General features: G+C 44.6%; 1 protein-coding gene across 8 annotated transcripts in view; it reads right to left on the bottom strand.

The window, feature by feature from the left end:
- Window positions 1–371: 371 nt before the first annotated feature.
- The window catches only part of MICAL2 (microtubule associated monooxygenase, calponin and LIM domain containing 2), a 224,182-nt gene continuing 209,358 nt past the window's right edge, over window positions 372–15,195 (bottom strand). For 6 of the 8 annotated variants that reach the window (XM_068555426.1, XM_068555425.1, XM_068555424.1 and 3 more), the window contains 3 exons: window positions 9,922–10,024; window positions 5,602–5,675; window positions 381–2,262 (listed from right to left, as the gene is read on the bottom strand). In XM_068555426.1, the coding sequence (XP_068411527.1) occupies window positions 2,078–2,262; window positions 5,602–5,675; window positions 9,922–10,024 (362 nt within the window). In that variant the 3' untranslated portion in view covers window positions 381–2,077. Of the gene's footprint in view, window positions 2,263–5,601; window positions 5,676–9,921; window positions 10,025–15,195 lie in introns of all 8 variants that reach the window. The other 2 variants (XM_068555431.1, XM_068555428.1) reach the window with 2 other exon arrangements.

Genomic DNA, 15,195 nt, shown 5'->3' with positions numbered 1-15,195 from the left:
TGAATAATTCTACCCATTCTAGAAGGAAAACTGAAGTTGTGTATCTTTCTTAAAATGAATTAACATTCCTACGCATCTGTAGTCTTACCTCTGAATGCCTGATGGCAGAAAATATTATCTTGGCTATCTCCATAAATCTTTAATACTATACAACTTATTGCCCCAAACCTCTGGGTTATTTGCATATTAAATAGCTTATACACCAATAGCTTAGTGCTAATAGGTCTTCTCCAAATTATAACACAGGAAAACCAGAATAATGAGGAAATCATATTAGCCATTTCCACCAAATATACAAATAAATAAAAATAGATAAATAGCCCTAAGTGGCACAGTTTTCAGAGAGAGAGAGAGAGAGAGAAAGAGGGAAATAGATGCTTGTATATATTTCCTAATAATAGAATTCAGGCACTAGAAGACCTGATTATTAAAAGAAAAAAGAAAAGAAAAAGAAAAAGGAAGGAGAGAAGAAAGAAAAAGAACTACAACCTTTGGAGCTTGGTATATCCATGGAAAGGTTGCGTTTTAATACCACCCAAAATGTTGGCTGACTCGGGAAATCCAAGCACACTTCTAATTTCCGGCTTCTCAGCTGACCAGATTGGAGTGCGCGGACAGCACCTCAGACAAAAGTGGTTTATGGGTTAACTTATATTGAGGTAAGTTAGCTCTCCAGGCAGTTGCGAAGCACCATTTGTCCAACAATACATTTAAACACTTGCAGAAATGACAGGCCAAACATAAAACAGAGTTCTTCAGTCTGTCTCATGTCAATGATGGACTGACTCCTCAAAGAATCCCACTGAGGGAAAAACAATCAAATACTTTATGACAACAAATCACCATTTAAAATCTTTTCTTTGGTTCCCCTATGAACAGTCAGAATGTCCCAGGAATCATGTCAGTGCACAAACTCCATCTCCCAGCTTTCTTTTCACATTGAAAATGTCATCAAAAAATCCACTACCCAGTTTGGGATTTGGTAAATGGGACCACTGCTCCCCACTCCACCTTGAAGGCAGAAGTGGCCTTGTCTTGTCGTGGATTTCCTGGGCAACCCCTGGACACAGTGTCAGAGATGTTTCTCTGTTTAGACCGAAGACCACCACTGAGAAGCATCCCTCACCTGGATCACTAGAATGTTCGTTTTTAGTAGCAGCATCAACCTCGCCAATATTTTATCAACAAATGAAAGAGTTTTATAATGCTTTCTGCCATTACCAATAGTTACAAAAAAGTGCTTCAAAATTATTCATTTTCTAGAAACGTTTTTCACTATGTTCCAGCGGCAATAAGGAGAGTGCTCTGGAGAAAAAAAAAAAAAGCTTTTCTAAGCCAACAGCATTTGGTGTTAACTAACAATCCTGCTGGTATGAAGTCAGTTTTAGTTCCTTTTTTCCTTCTTTTTTTTAAAAAAATAAAATTAAGGCTCAAATGTTCTATTAAACTCTCGTTGCTTATGTATATTATATTAAGGCTTATAACTACACCTGGTAAATTAAATTCACCCTGGATTGAATTAGCACCTGCTATATGAATTATTTGCTTTATGTAATCAGTAATCTCAAGGTTTCTTCTCTTTCTCTGGAAACACAATTTAAATATTAACCTAATCTTTAAACTGCGGCTGCTTCTTTCTGACATTTGGAAACCGGTCATCCATGCAAAAAAAGGCAAATATGGATATATTAATGAAAAGGCAGCTTCTTAAAAACCTTTAGATGTGTAACTCAATGAATTTGGGAAGAGAAAAATGATGAAAGCAGCAGGAAAATCGATCTCTGTGTCACTGTCTACGGAAAACAATGCTGATCATCTGCCACGGTCACCTCCAATTTAAGAGACCCACTGAAGTTGACTGCCAATTTCAAAAGAGTCTTTGTATTTTCTTCATTATAATCTCTGGAAGGATCTTGGGCAGCTGGAGTACATATGAGAGAACCTTAAATTCTTTTAAAAATATTGCAGCATGGTATAAGTTACGTTCCAGGTCTGACATATCCTGTGAAAGGAAGAAGGAGTGAGTGAAGGGTGTTTGGCCTGATCTGGTCCTCGGCTTGCTCCCCATGGGGCTTCCTCATGTCCTGCTCAGCTGACAGCCCCTGGAGAATACGAAGCTTTCAAAGTGCTGGTCTTCAGCCTTTTCTCTTATGCGTTGTTCCTCTAAGGAATCCACCAGTTTGTCCCTTTGCTCAATTACTTGCATCATCTCGGTGAGTATTTCTTGCTCCTCATTCGGATCATTCTCATCTTTCTGGCTCTCTACAGAAAGAAACAAACAAACAAAAATAAATAAAAAATAAAAACAAACAAAAACACCCACACTGGACTTCAGGTAAGACTTGACCCCAGGAGAACTTTTGGCATGGGCATTCTTGATTGTTCTGGACTTGTTCTGCCCTCTAATTCCCATGGAGAAAACAAGGAAATGAATTTAACACCAGGGACCTGCCCTCCAAGTCACAGATTAGAAAGGTGGGTGCTTTGTGCTGCGGTCAGCTCAGTTTTCATCTTGAGACTTTATATAAAGTGACAGGGAAAACCCCTTTGTGAGAAAAAGGAGTTAATACCAGCCAAGTCCTGCCAAGCCCTCCAACCTGCCCTCCCCTCACAAAAAAGAAACCAACAAGACAACACAAAGGCAGTTTCCCCTAAACATGTCTGAGCAAAGCGATCTGTGAGAAAAGTTTCTAAGTAAACCATCTGCATCAGTGGAAGCTATTTCAATGATGAGAATCCTTTTTTCATTTGTAGTTAATGACAAATTGCAGCCCTTTGAATAGAGACCAGGCGGCAGCCAAGTGAGGTTATGGCTGGCCGCTAGGAGGATGTTTCCAGACTGTGACTGTGTTTCTCCCTGAGTACATGACCTTCTTCCTAATTGGCCTGAGACATTCGATTGCCTCAGGGAGACAAGATTTTTATGAAAGGAAGGAAAAGAGTAAGAAACAGGTAGTAATGACTTTCTGACACTCAAAATAGGATTTTAAAGGCAGATTTTAAGTCTTGTCAACCAGATTATTGCCTTGGGAGAAGACTCTATAAATTCTGTTAGCCCTTCCTATTTACCACACTGGGACTAGGCGGTGGGCCGGATACCAGAGCAGAGATGGTACCACTGTCTCTTGCATCAGGCTGAGTTCTGAGAACAGTGTCAGGAATAAGGTACATATGACAAAAGGGAAATAAAGAGGCACCATTCTCTTTGCAGCTCATGTTTGATGGGAGGGAGGACAGAGAGGCAGGAGACGCTAAAGGTGAGAGCCCTGGGCTCCAGTCTCTCCGTTCTGGGCCTTGGAAGCCCCCAAAGAGGCAGGGAATGTCACATCATTTGATGGGAGCACTGGGGTCATTTGATGGGAGCACTGGGGGGCTGAGGGACTCTTGCACTGCCCGTTGCTTGGAACTATGGGAAGAGGCCAGCTGGAAAGGCGCCCTGTGTATAAACGTGGGACAGGTAGAACTTCACGGTTGAGCAGAGAAGAGGGGTCCTGGTGTGGCTCCCCAGATCTTGATCTGCTGTGTGTGGCACACATTGGTAGAGCCTAGAAAAGTCCACTTGCCCCAGAGATGCAAAGGGAGCCGGCCACTGGGCCTGCCACGGGGCTCCCCATGATGAGGGATGGAGCGGCCCTACAGTGGAGACTGTCTGGCCGGGCTGAGCGGAGGGTGTGCTGAGGTGAGGCTGAGCGAGGCCAGGAGTGAGGCTCCAGGCACGCTGAGAGAATGGCCAGGCCATGGGTCAGGCCAGCCACACACCTCGGCTGCAAATGCCAGCAGAGACAGTGGCAGCCTGATGACAGGAGATAGCTATGTGGGGGTCAGTGAGTCAGAGAAACCCACACAGATTTCCAGTGCTGTGAAGTCACACAAACCTGCCTCTCGCCATTACCTGGAGGTCACCTTAAGAATCAAGCAGATGGAAGGGGTGGCAATCTGCAAGACTGAACATTTCATCCCCAAAAGACTGAGCATTTCCTAGAGGGACTGCATCAGCCTAAATTATTGCATCAGACTAAGTTTACCAGAGAGGGATAAAAAAAGTTCCCTTTCCTCCCTCCCTCCCTCCCTCCCTCCCTTCCTCCCTTCCTCCTTTCCTTCCTTCCTCCCTTCCTCCCTTCCTCCCTTCCTTCCTTCCTTCCTCCCTTCCTTTTCTTCTTGATAACTAGTGGTATGAAGGTTTCGCGCAAGATGACAAGGCAAAATGAAGAAGCTATATTTTTTTGTACACCCCAGAAGAGTGAGAAGATGTATGACCATCATTCCTTAGTAAGAATTAAAAAAAAAAAAAAAAAAAAAAGATTCAAAAGTGACTAATGGAGTCTTTGGTGGTATGTATTTTACCACCCTGAAGTGGAGCAAATTAAAATTTTTATGAGATGTATAAGTGAGATATTAGTTATATAGTATGGTTTGTTAATTTAGGTACACTTCAGTATTCATGCCCCTTATTTGATTATCAACATAGAAAAATTGAAATTCCTCTCTCAGTTTTGGTTTGTCAATGATGGAACCATCTGAGCTCCTTCTGACGAATAAAAGGTGATGTATGCCACTTTTATCCATTCTGTAGAGAGCAGTTCTCTAAGGATTTTGTTAGAAACAGTTTTCTACTGCTGTAAAGAAACAATCTACAAAGAAAGAACAGGAGACCCCGAGTCTGTGATGATCTGTTCCCAAGTCTTAGACCCATCATTTACGTTGAGCATGCTTTTTAAGTTCTCAGAGACTCAGTTTTCTAATCTGTAAAATGGCGATAAAATACCTAAATAAGAATGATCATGATGATAATGTCTCATATTTACTAAGGGCTTGCTCTGAAGCAGGTAACCCAGAGGTAGGTGCAATGCTCAGTCCATGAGGTATACAGAAATGATTTAACTTGCTCTTTCAGACTTAGGTCTAAATGTAGGAAAGCCATGCACGGATCTGGCCCCACAAACGTACAGGCACAGAACAGAGTGAATATGCCTCGCAGGCTGGAGCCTATGAATGCATATATCAGTGTACGGTGTCGATTAAGTTTATCTCAACTCTCCCTCCTTCATGGTGGAAATAATTTTCTCATGTGTGATGCCCTGGCCCAGCCCGTGGTGGGAAGGATGCTTCCTTCATTCCTTTACATTCCCCAGTGCCTGGCAGAACCAGGCCTGCCTTCCTCTGTGCTCCCAAAGCACGTAAGTCATGACCCTCATCTCACTGTGTCATAACTACTGGTCTGGGTGTCAGTCTCCCGAGTGAGGCCACAGGGAAGGGCTGCTCTTCTCCATCTGCCAGGCCCACTCTAGATTCTCAACAAATATTTGTTAAATGAATGGATGGATAAGTGAATGAATGCGTGACTAAATGACTTTGTTCCTATTAGCACATGGGATGGAGCTAAATGTTGCTCTCACGGCCCCAGCGAATGAAGCTAAGACGGACTTGCTGTGCTCTGGTGGGGGCAGAGGAAGGCTGGCTTTGTGCCCCCTCTGACTTCCAGGCTGGTGACACCAGGCAGGAAGAGCGCTCCACTCTGCAATGTGCAGCATGTTCTGGTCAAGTGTCTTCATGGGGGGAAAACGTCTTTAACAAAGGCCCCAAACATATCACCATACTCACCCTCCTTGAGCATTTTTTCTCTTAATTTCTGCTCCAGTCTGCTTTGATGATCTTCTAATTCTAGTTCTCGGGCCCTGGGGATGAGAGAATGTTCAAACTTTGTAAATACTGGAGATCTGTGTAGAAATAGTGACTAACAAACCCATTGACCACAGCGACTGCGTTCTTTTTTCCTTATTAAGACTGGGGTCTTGGAATATCTCTAAACTGAAAGTTTTGCTGCTGCTACTGCTGCTGAGATATGCTGAACCCAAGAGACGATGGGGAGCAGCTGAAGGTTGTAATGTGCCCTCAGCAAGCTTTTGGAAGGCCACCCAGGACTGGATCGTGAAGAAATGACTCGAACAGTAGAAGCAATGACAATCTGATACTCTTCTCTCTTTTAGGGGCAACGTGACTTCAAGTATCACCTCTAACAACTCCCAGATCTCTGACTGTGGTAAACAAGAAAACAAGGAGGAAACGGGAGTGAGACATTTTGTCCGGGTGGAGGCAGAATACTCAGACAACTGTCCATCTGGTTGTAAGTGATGTGGGAAGAAGAATCAGCGACGTTTCGGAGGAGTCAAGCTGGAGTGCTGGGGACTCAAGTGTGTCCACCGACAGAACAGCAAAGTCAAGAAGTGAAGTTAGCTTTCGGTGAAGCTCAGACAGAACTTCATGACCTTTCCATGCCTGGGGACAGCCCATGTATGTCAGAGTATGTGTGTATGCTTCCCACACGCTGGGCCGTGTGGTAATGTGGAGGTTCCGCAAACCTTTGGGAGTGCAGGTCTGGCGTTCTCAGGAGAAACGAGGACCACAAATGGATGAGGCAGGGGTCAGAGGTGATAGGTGAAGTCACGTAATCTCTAAAAGGGAGGCTATAGAGCAGCGGTTCCCAACCTTTTTGGCACCAGGGACCAGTTTCGTGGAAGACAAGTTTTCCACGGACAGGAGTGGGGGCCGGGGGAGGGGGGGAAAGTTCAGGCAGTAATGTGAGTGATGGGGAGCGATGAGAAGTGGCAGATGAAGCTTCGCTCGCTCACCCACCGCTCACCTCCTGCCTGCAGTGCAGCCCGGTTCCTAACAGGGCACGGACCAGTACCGGTCCACAGCCCTGGGGGTTGGGGACCCCTGCTATAGAGGACAAAAAGGTTTGAAGACAGGACCTTGGGAACACCTACATTTAGAAGCCAAACCAAAGAGGTAGAGCCAGGGAAGAAGCAAGCAAAAGGTTGGAAGGGTAAACAAGAAACGCAGCATCACAGAAGCCAAGAGAGGAAAGTTTTAGGAGAGAAGAGAGAGATCAAGGGTGTCCAGTGCTACAGAGACACTGAAGAGGGTGAGGGCTGAGTCTAGGTCCCTGGGTTTGACGTGGAGGGGGGCCTTCCCTTCCAGCCCCACCTGCAGGCTGCATGTGTATCTGCTAGAGCTTTGGGTCACTTTACTACACCCTGTTGTCCCTGTCGTTATTTTTACTACTTCTGCTATTACGTGGGCCAAGGTCCACGCTTTGTTCAATACTCTCCCTTTTGTTATTGACACTCAGCTTCCCTTGGCCCACTCTGGTAGCCAATAGAAACACACCTCTCAGATCTTCCTTTAAGAGAGGACTCTGGAAGGAGTGTAGCGTGTAGTGAGCTGACTGCTGTAGCAGAATCCACTTCACTGTTGTGCTGAGGCCACAGTGTCCCTGAGCAGCTCCAGCCAGTGAGCGAGCACAGTGGTGGTGCTGGAGCCGGGCCATTTCCGCCCCGCTTCGGACTCCTCAGATGGGCAGTCTTTGCTCTGGGGCTCCCTTCGCCCGGCTCAGATTTTCTCAGGGCTGCACTGCAGTCTGTGGCTCCTCCTGCCAATCCTCATTCCCTCCCCTCTCCTTTTACAGGTGTCAGGACTGTATGGGGTCTGAAGACTTCCCTCTCACTCCCACTCCCTTTCTCCTTTCTCCCAATACATCTCTCATACTTCTAATTCTGTCTTGGCATCTGCTTTCCCAAGGGACCCCAAATGACACACCAGTGTAAGACGTTTCTCCTGGTTCAGCCAGGTCGTTCTCCAAACTAAAACCTATCCTTTACCAGAGCTCCCACCTGCCTTTGTCTAGCTCACACGTCCGAGTTCTCCTCCTTGGCCTCGGTTGGAGGAGAAAGTTCCCTCTGACAGTGTACCAACGAGGGAAGCCACAGTCACTGAGCAGTCACTACACACCTGCCCTTCGCCGGGAGGGCCTGTGCACTGACTGTTCCTCCTACAAACCTCCGTGGAGCGCTTGCTATGTTTTCTCATCCCTCTCATGCTGTGTGCTTGCGTGTCTGTCTCCCCTGAAACCATGAGATCTTCGAAGATAGGGACTATGGCCTGATTCATCTCTACTTCCACAGTATCCAGCACATTTCCTAGCACATGGAATGCGCTTGATACTTTTTTGTTAATGAACTTTACAATTCAGACCTGGACCAAAGGCAGACGATACGGTTGTATAAAAAGGGCTTTGTAGTCAGGCGGAGATGGACAAATTACTTAGTTGTTTTGAGTCTCAGCATGTACATCAATTTAAAAAAATAGTAATACTAAAAGTAATTGCTACAGATGAGCCCTTCTTCCCCATTCCTGGCATTTCCTTCATGTCAGTGGAGCTCAAGGAGTATAATTCCTGGCTTCTTCTCTCCACTTTCACGCTTATACTCACTCTCACCCCAGGGGAGGTAAATTTGGGAAGAACAGACTAGGGGAACTCAGCTCACACCCTTTCTCCCTGGGGATCAGCCTGCCTGCAGCAAACATGTGTTCTCTGTTACTGTGAGCCTTGCTATGGGTCTAGGGCAAGATTTCTCAATCTTGACACTATTGACATTTTGGGCACTAGATATCACTAGCACCTCCCAGTTGCTATAGACAAAAATGTCTTCAGACATTGCCAAATATCCCTGGAAGGAGGAAGTGAGATGGAAATTGCCCCCAGGTGAGACCCACTGGTCTAGGGTAAAAGCCTTACCCCTAAGAAGCAAGTGATTCACTACCTTTTGTGACTAGGTAACTGAGTGTGTCTAATTCTGGGGTTGGGTAGTATAGTAGGTTGCATGGTGAACTCCCAAAAGATATGTCCACATCCTAACCCCTGGAACCTTTGAATGTGACCTTATTTGAAAAAGGGTCTTTGTGGATGTAATTAAGTTAAGAACCTTGAGATAAGAATATTCTGGATTATGCCAGTGGGCTCTAAACCCAGTGACAAGTGTCCTTACAAGAGACAGAAGAGAAGACATGGACACACAGAGAAGGCTGCATGAAGACAGAGGGAGAGATTGGAGTGATGCAGTCACAAGCCAAGGGATGCCTGGAGGCACGTGAAGCTGGAAGAGGCAAGGAAGAATTCTCCCCCAGAGGCCGTGAAGGGAGCATGGCCTTCCTAACACCTCGACTGCAGACTGTCTTCCAGAACTGAGAGAGAATACATCTCTCTTATTGTAAGCCACCCTGTTTGTGATAATATATTAGTCCAGCCGTAGGAAACGAATATAGTTAGCAAGCCCACCTGGGCTCTCATATTTAGCCGAGCTAGCCATAATCAGTAATAAACACTATATTTTGATATTCTGGGTCAACTATTGACCCAATTGTCTTATTTCTCACCCGGCTCAGAACCCAGGCAGAGAAAAGAATTTTATTAGACCCCTTCAAAGACGCCCAAAATTAACTCTCAGGGTTGGGGTGAAAATGAAATAAGACAGCATAAGTGAAAGCACCCAGTACAACTTGTGGTGCTTAGTCAGTTTATATTAAATGTTACTTCCTTTCCCTCCAGAATGGTGACAGGTAGAATGACCTTCAACATTTTCAGAGTAAGATCCATCTCTACTTTCTGATCTCCCAGCCAGACTGCAACCTCTCATTCAGAGGACAGCCAGACCGATCTCCACCTTCAATCCATTAGAGCCACAAGGAAGTGGTCAGGCGATTTCAGCAAGCCCTTTCCATGATTCACACACAGAAGCCAGACACATGCTTCCCCATTGCAGATGTGTGACTGCAAGTGGGTCCCCCCTGGTGTGGGGGACAGGGATGGATTGAAAGTGTCTTATCCGAATGCCCTCCAGCTCCAGACCCATTACCTGAAATCATTTTAGCCATAGGACTCCACAGCAGAGAACAGACAATTGAAGATTCTCTGCACTAATGCCAGCATGATATGCAAGACATCAAATGTCAATTTGTCTCAATCACAATTCTGTATGCACAAGAAGAAAAAATCCTGAGACTTCAACCTAGGAGGGTGGGCCACCCCACTCCCGCCCCTTTGCTTTTAGGCCTCACTGTTATCTGTGTTGCCTTACTTACATGATCAGTAACTCCGACTCATATCGCATTAATTTATTCTTCTCCAGAACCAGCTTAAACCATTCCTGCAAAAGCTGTGCTTCATCCTGTGTGCCTGAATCTGCTTAAGAAATCAACGGCAAATGGGTTAGATTGGCATTTCCCTTCCCATGATCAAACTGCTTTGGAGCTACTTTAGGGGGCCATGTTTGTAGCAAAAAGGGCTCTGCAGGCGCAGCCCCCTGACGGTCTGTTGATGCCTCGAGATCATGGGCGTGATAAATAAAACCCACCTGTGCATGCTCTGGGGGAGGTCCTCCTGGACATTTAGGGCATGAAAACTTCAGCTCCATGGGCCATATACCCTTGACAATGGCCTACCACTAATGATCCCTCTCCTGCCTATTTGTATGTCCTCCATAAAACTTCTATACAGGGCTTCCCTGGTGGTGCAGTGGTTGAGAATCTGCCTGCCAGTGCAGGGGACACGGGTTTGATCCCTGGTCCGGGAAGATCCCACCCGCCGCGGAGCAGCTAAGCCCGTGAGCCACAACTACTGAGCCTGTGCTCTAGAGCCCACGAGCCACCACTACTGAGCCCACGTGCCACAGCTACTGAAGGCCGTGAGCCTAGAGCCCGTGCTCCGCAACAAGAGAAGCCACCACAACGAGAAACCCGCTCACCGCAACGAAGAATAGCCCCCGCTCACCGCAACTAGAGAAAGTCCGTGTGCAGCAACGAAGACCCAATGTAGCCAGAAACCATATATAAATAAAATAAAATAATAAAATAAATAAATTTATTAAAAAAAAGAAAACTTCTATACATTTGTGCATCACATCCTCCATCGAAGAAAACCCTAGTAACCCTGATGGTTACTATCTCCTTCTCTTCTTCTGAATCAAATGCCTACTGATTGTCCAGGTGGGGTGTGGCTCCCTTTATGGGGCAGGGAAGCTCACACTTCATTTAGTCACAGAGGAGCAGTAATTGGCATTTTGATTTTTTGCACAAAGCCAAATGATGGGGGAGAAAAAGGTATTAGCTTTGAATCTCGTAGGGAAAAAGTTATATCCGTTCACTCTTATAACTTAGATTATGACCTTTCTTCCTTTATTAAACAGAAGAATAACCATGAGAAAATTGACCCTGCTTTGAGATATTCAGTGTTAGATGCTAAATGTTTAGATAATAAAATGCTAAAATCTGGACGTGTTTGAGAAGCAGCAACGTGGGGAGGCTTTCTAGTATTTCACCCTGAAATGGGAACACAGGCTGTGTTGCAAAGCTCATGGCCATTCTCGAAGGATTTATCCTGAAGGGTCCCGTAGGTGGAGAGGAAAACAGGGCAGACAGAAGATGTGACCTTGGGCAAGTAGTTTAACCTCTCAGAACCTCTGCTTCTTCATGGGGTAAACTGAACAAGAAGACACACAAGTAATAGAATAATAATAATGAGCTGCTGTTTATAATTCAGGGTTACGTGCCAGTCGATGGGCTAAGTACCTTATATTCAACACCTCATTGAGTCCTCACAGCAAACTCACCAGTAGGTTCTCTTATTATCACCACTTGATGGCTGAAGAAACAGAGGTTTAAAAGATTAGAATAACTTGCCCAAGCTCACATTTAGTAAGTAGCAGAGCTAGGGCTTGAGTTCAAGGAAGCCTTATCCTAAGCCCATACTCTTCACTGCTTGTATACCCCCCCCCCCCGATCCTCATCCCTCCCTCCCTCCCTTAGGCCTGTAAGGTAAATAATGCTCCTAGCACATTGCCTTGCACACGGCAAAGTCATCCATAAAAATGAGTACCCTTTCTCCCTGTCTCCTTGAACACCCTTTTATTGATATGGAAACTGGGGTCCAGAGCAATTGATATGAAATGTCCCAAATTATATATTTAGTTAACGTGCAAACTGATGCTACGATGCAGAACTTCTGATGAATTCATCCATCCATTCATCAACACCTATTTATGGAACAGGTGTCAGGAATTGCCTTAGGTACTGGGGATACAGTGATAGATAATGCTACATATCACAAGAATTTTGGAGATAGTAAGGCATAGTGCCTTCTGAAAAGGGTATTGTTAGATAATCTTTTGGATCAGATGGACCAAAAAGCGAAAATAAAGTAGAATATTAGAAAACTGTCACCACAACAAAGTATCAAAAAAGGACTGGGAATACAGAGAAGGGAGGCTTTTCCTGGTCAGGGTGTGAGGGTGGGCTTCCTGGGAGGAGGTGATGTCTGAACTGGGACGTTGAAGAATGGATAATACTTTGAGAGGAAATAATGAGGGTGGGAGAGGATATTCCAAGAAGAGGGAACAATATGAGCAAAGACTAGGGGATAGGATAGAAGATGGTGGAGACAGAGATCGGGAAGGGCTAAGGGGACACGGAGGGGAGGACGATGAGACCTTGGAGCGTATGAAAATCTACATATAATAGAGGCCCCTTAGCCATGCTAAGGCTCTTGTACTTAATGCTGTAGATACAAAGGGACACTGAAGGTGGTCGAGTAGGAGAATGATACCTGGAGTTTCATGCAGGAAGGATTAAAAGGGGGAGAGAAATAAATAAGATGTTACAGAGCACCAAGTTGAGCTTCCTGTGCTTTATAGCTTGTTCCCACTAGCTATCTATTTTACGAATGGTAGTGTATATATGTCCAACCTGATCTCCCAATTCGTCCCACCCTCCCCTTCCCCCTCTGTGTCCACATGTCCATTCTCTACCATCTACGTCTCTAGTCCTGTCATGCAAATAGGTTCATCTGTACCATTTTTCTAAATTCCACATATATGCATTAATATACGATATTTGTTTTTCTCTTTCTGGCTTACTTCACTCTGTATGACAGACTCTAGGTCCATCCACATCTCTACAAATGACCCAATTTCATTCTTTTTTATGGCTGAGTAACATTCCATTGTATATATTTACCACATCTTCTTCATCCATTCATCTGTTGTTGGACATTTAGGTTGTTTCCATGTCCCGGCTACTGTAAATAGTGCTGCAATGAACACTGGGGCACGTGGACCCTTTTGAATTATGGTTTTCTCAGGGTATATGCCCAGTAGTGGGATTGTTGGGTCATATGGTAGTTCTATTTTTAGTTTTTTAAGGAACCTCCATACTGTTCTCCACGGTGGCTGTATCAATCTACATTCCCACCAACAGTGCAAAAAGGTTCCCTTCTCTCCATACCCTCTCCAGCATTTATTGTGTGTAGATTTTTTGATGATGGCCATTCTGACTGGTGTGAGGTGATACCTCATTGTAGTTTTGATTTGCATTTCTCTAATAATTAGTGATGTTGAGCATCTTTTCATGTGCCTCTTGGCCATCTGTATGTCTTCTTTGGTGAAATGTCTATTTAGGTCTTCTGCCCATTTTTAAATTGGGTTGTTTGTTTTTTTAATATTGAACTCCATGAGCCATTTGTATATTTTGGAGATTAGTCCTTTGTCCGTTGCTTCGTTTGCAAATATTTTCTCCCATTCTGAAGGTTGTCTTTTCATCTTGTTTATGGTTTCCTTTGCTGTGCAAAAGCTTTTAAGTTTCATTAGGTCCCATTTGTTCATTTTTGTTTTTATTTTCATTTTTCTACGAGGTGGGTCAAAAAAGATCTTGCTGTGGTTTATGTCAAAGAGTGTTTTTCCTATGTTTTCCTCTAAGAGTTTTACAGTGTCCGGTCTTACATTTAGGCCTTTAATCCATTTTGAGTCTATTTTTGTGTATGGTGTTAGGTAGTGTTCTAATTTCATTCTTTTACATGTAGCCATCCAGTTTTCCCAGCACCACTTATTGAAGAGGCTGCCTTTTCTCCATTGTAAGTTCTTGCCTCCTTATAGATAGCTAGCGGGAATAAGCTATAAAGCACAGGAAGCTCAGCTTGGTGCTCTGTGATGATCTAGATGGGTGGGATGGGGGGGTGGGGTGGGAGGGAGGTCCAAGAGGGAGGGGATATATGTATACATATAGCTGATACACTTCATTGTACAGCAGAAACTAACACAACATTGTAAAGCAATTATACTCCAATAAAAAAAAGAAATAAATAAGATGTTATTCTTTCTTAGGTTTCTTGAATGAATGAATGGATGGATGAATGGACTAACTTATAAACCTGTTGAGTACCAACATCTTCTGAGCATTGTTTGTGGTGCTGAGGGACAGGGATGAATAAGTACTGGTTCCAGCTGTTCAGGAAACTGGGAGCTTGCAGTCCAGTAGGAAAACCAACACTGCACAGGCAAATAGGATACAATGTGCCCCCTGCCATGCAACACAGGAGGGAAGCAATTCATCTTGTGTGGAGGAAGTGGGGAAACCTCAGAGAGGAGGCAGTAGGTGAGCTCAGCTTAAGTGGATGAGTGAGAGGCAGGAGGAGGTGAAGAACAAGGCATTCCAGGGCATAGTTGCTGAATGAAAGAATGAAGTATATAGACTGGAGATCATATATAACATAGAAATTAAGAGCGTATACTTTAAACTCAGGCTTGGGATCAAACTTCCATTCTTTGACTCATCACTGTGTGGGTTTAAGCTCTTAATAGCCTCCCTGAGCCTCAGTCTCCTCATTTGTTATAAAGATGCAGTGGGATCGTGCACACAAAGACCTTAGCCCAGCCCTGCCACTTAGTATAAGCTCAATAAATGGTAACGGTCATTATTCAAATCATATACATGATGGGAGAACACTTAGGGGTCATCTCTCCCAGCCATGGAGGCACATAGGAATTCCCTCTACCTCCCTCCCACCCCAGATTCTACTATAATTCTCCAAGGATGGTAGAATTCCCTGCTGTCCAAGAAGCCCACTGCAGGGCTGTGTACTCTTAAGTATTGAAAACTTCCTTCTACTGATCTTTGATGGGTTGGCTGCAAGCCAATGAGTCCAGTTGTGTCCTCTCGAGGAAAATAGAGAACAGTAACTCTATATTTTCATGAAAGACATTCAGATATTTGAAGGCAGGTCTCATGATACACTGAAGTGTTCTTATTGCAGAGTCAGTACCTCCAGGTCATTTATCATTTTGTCAGAAAAGAGCTACCCACCTCTGTTTGCCCTCTAATTTCCCAGGACACATCTTAAGGAGAGTCTGGAATCAAACAACCCAGAGCGGAGAGACACCCTTGCACCTTCACCCTGTGCCTTGGGATTGCAGAAGTCCTTTTAGCAGCAGTGTCTTCACCTGGCTCTTCCTAACTTGCAATCGAATCTGGTCTTTCCACACCAGGGGTGGTGAAGTCTGATGACTTTATGTTCTACTTGTGCAACTG

The sequence above is a fragment of the Eschrichtius robustus genome, chromosome 11, assembly GCF_028021215.1.
Source record: "Eschrichtius robustus isolate mEscRob2 chromosome 11, mEscRob2.pri, whole genome shotgun sequence".
In the NCBI taxonomy this organism is placed as follows: Eukaryota; Metazoa; Chordata; class Mammalia; order Artiodactyla; family Eschrichtiidae; genus Eschrichtius; species Eschrichtius robustus.
The sequence above is the reverse complement of the archived record's forward strand: the minus strand, read 5'-3'. Positions and strand labels throughout refer to the sequence as shown.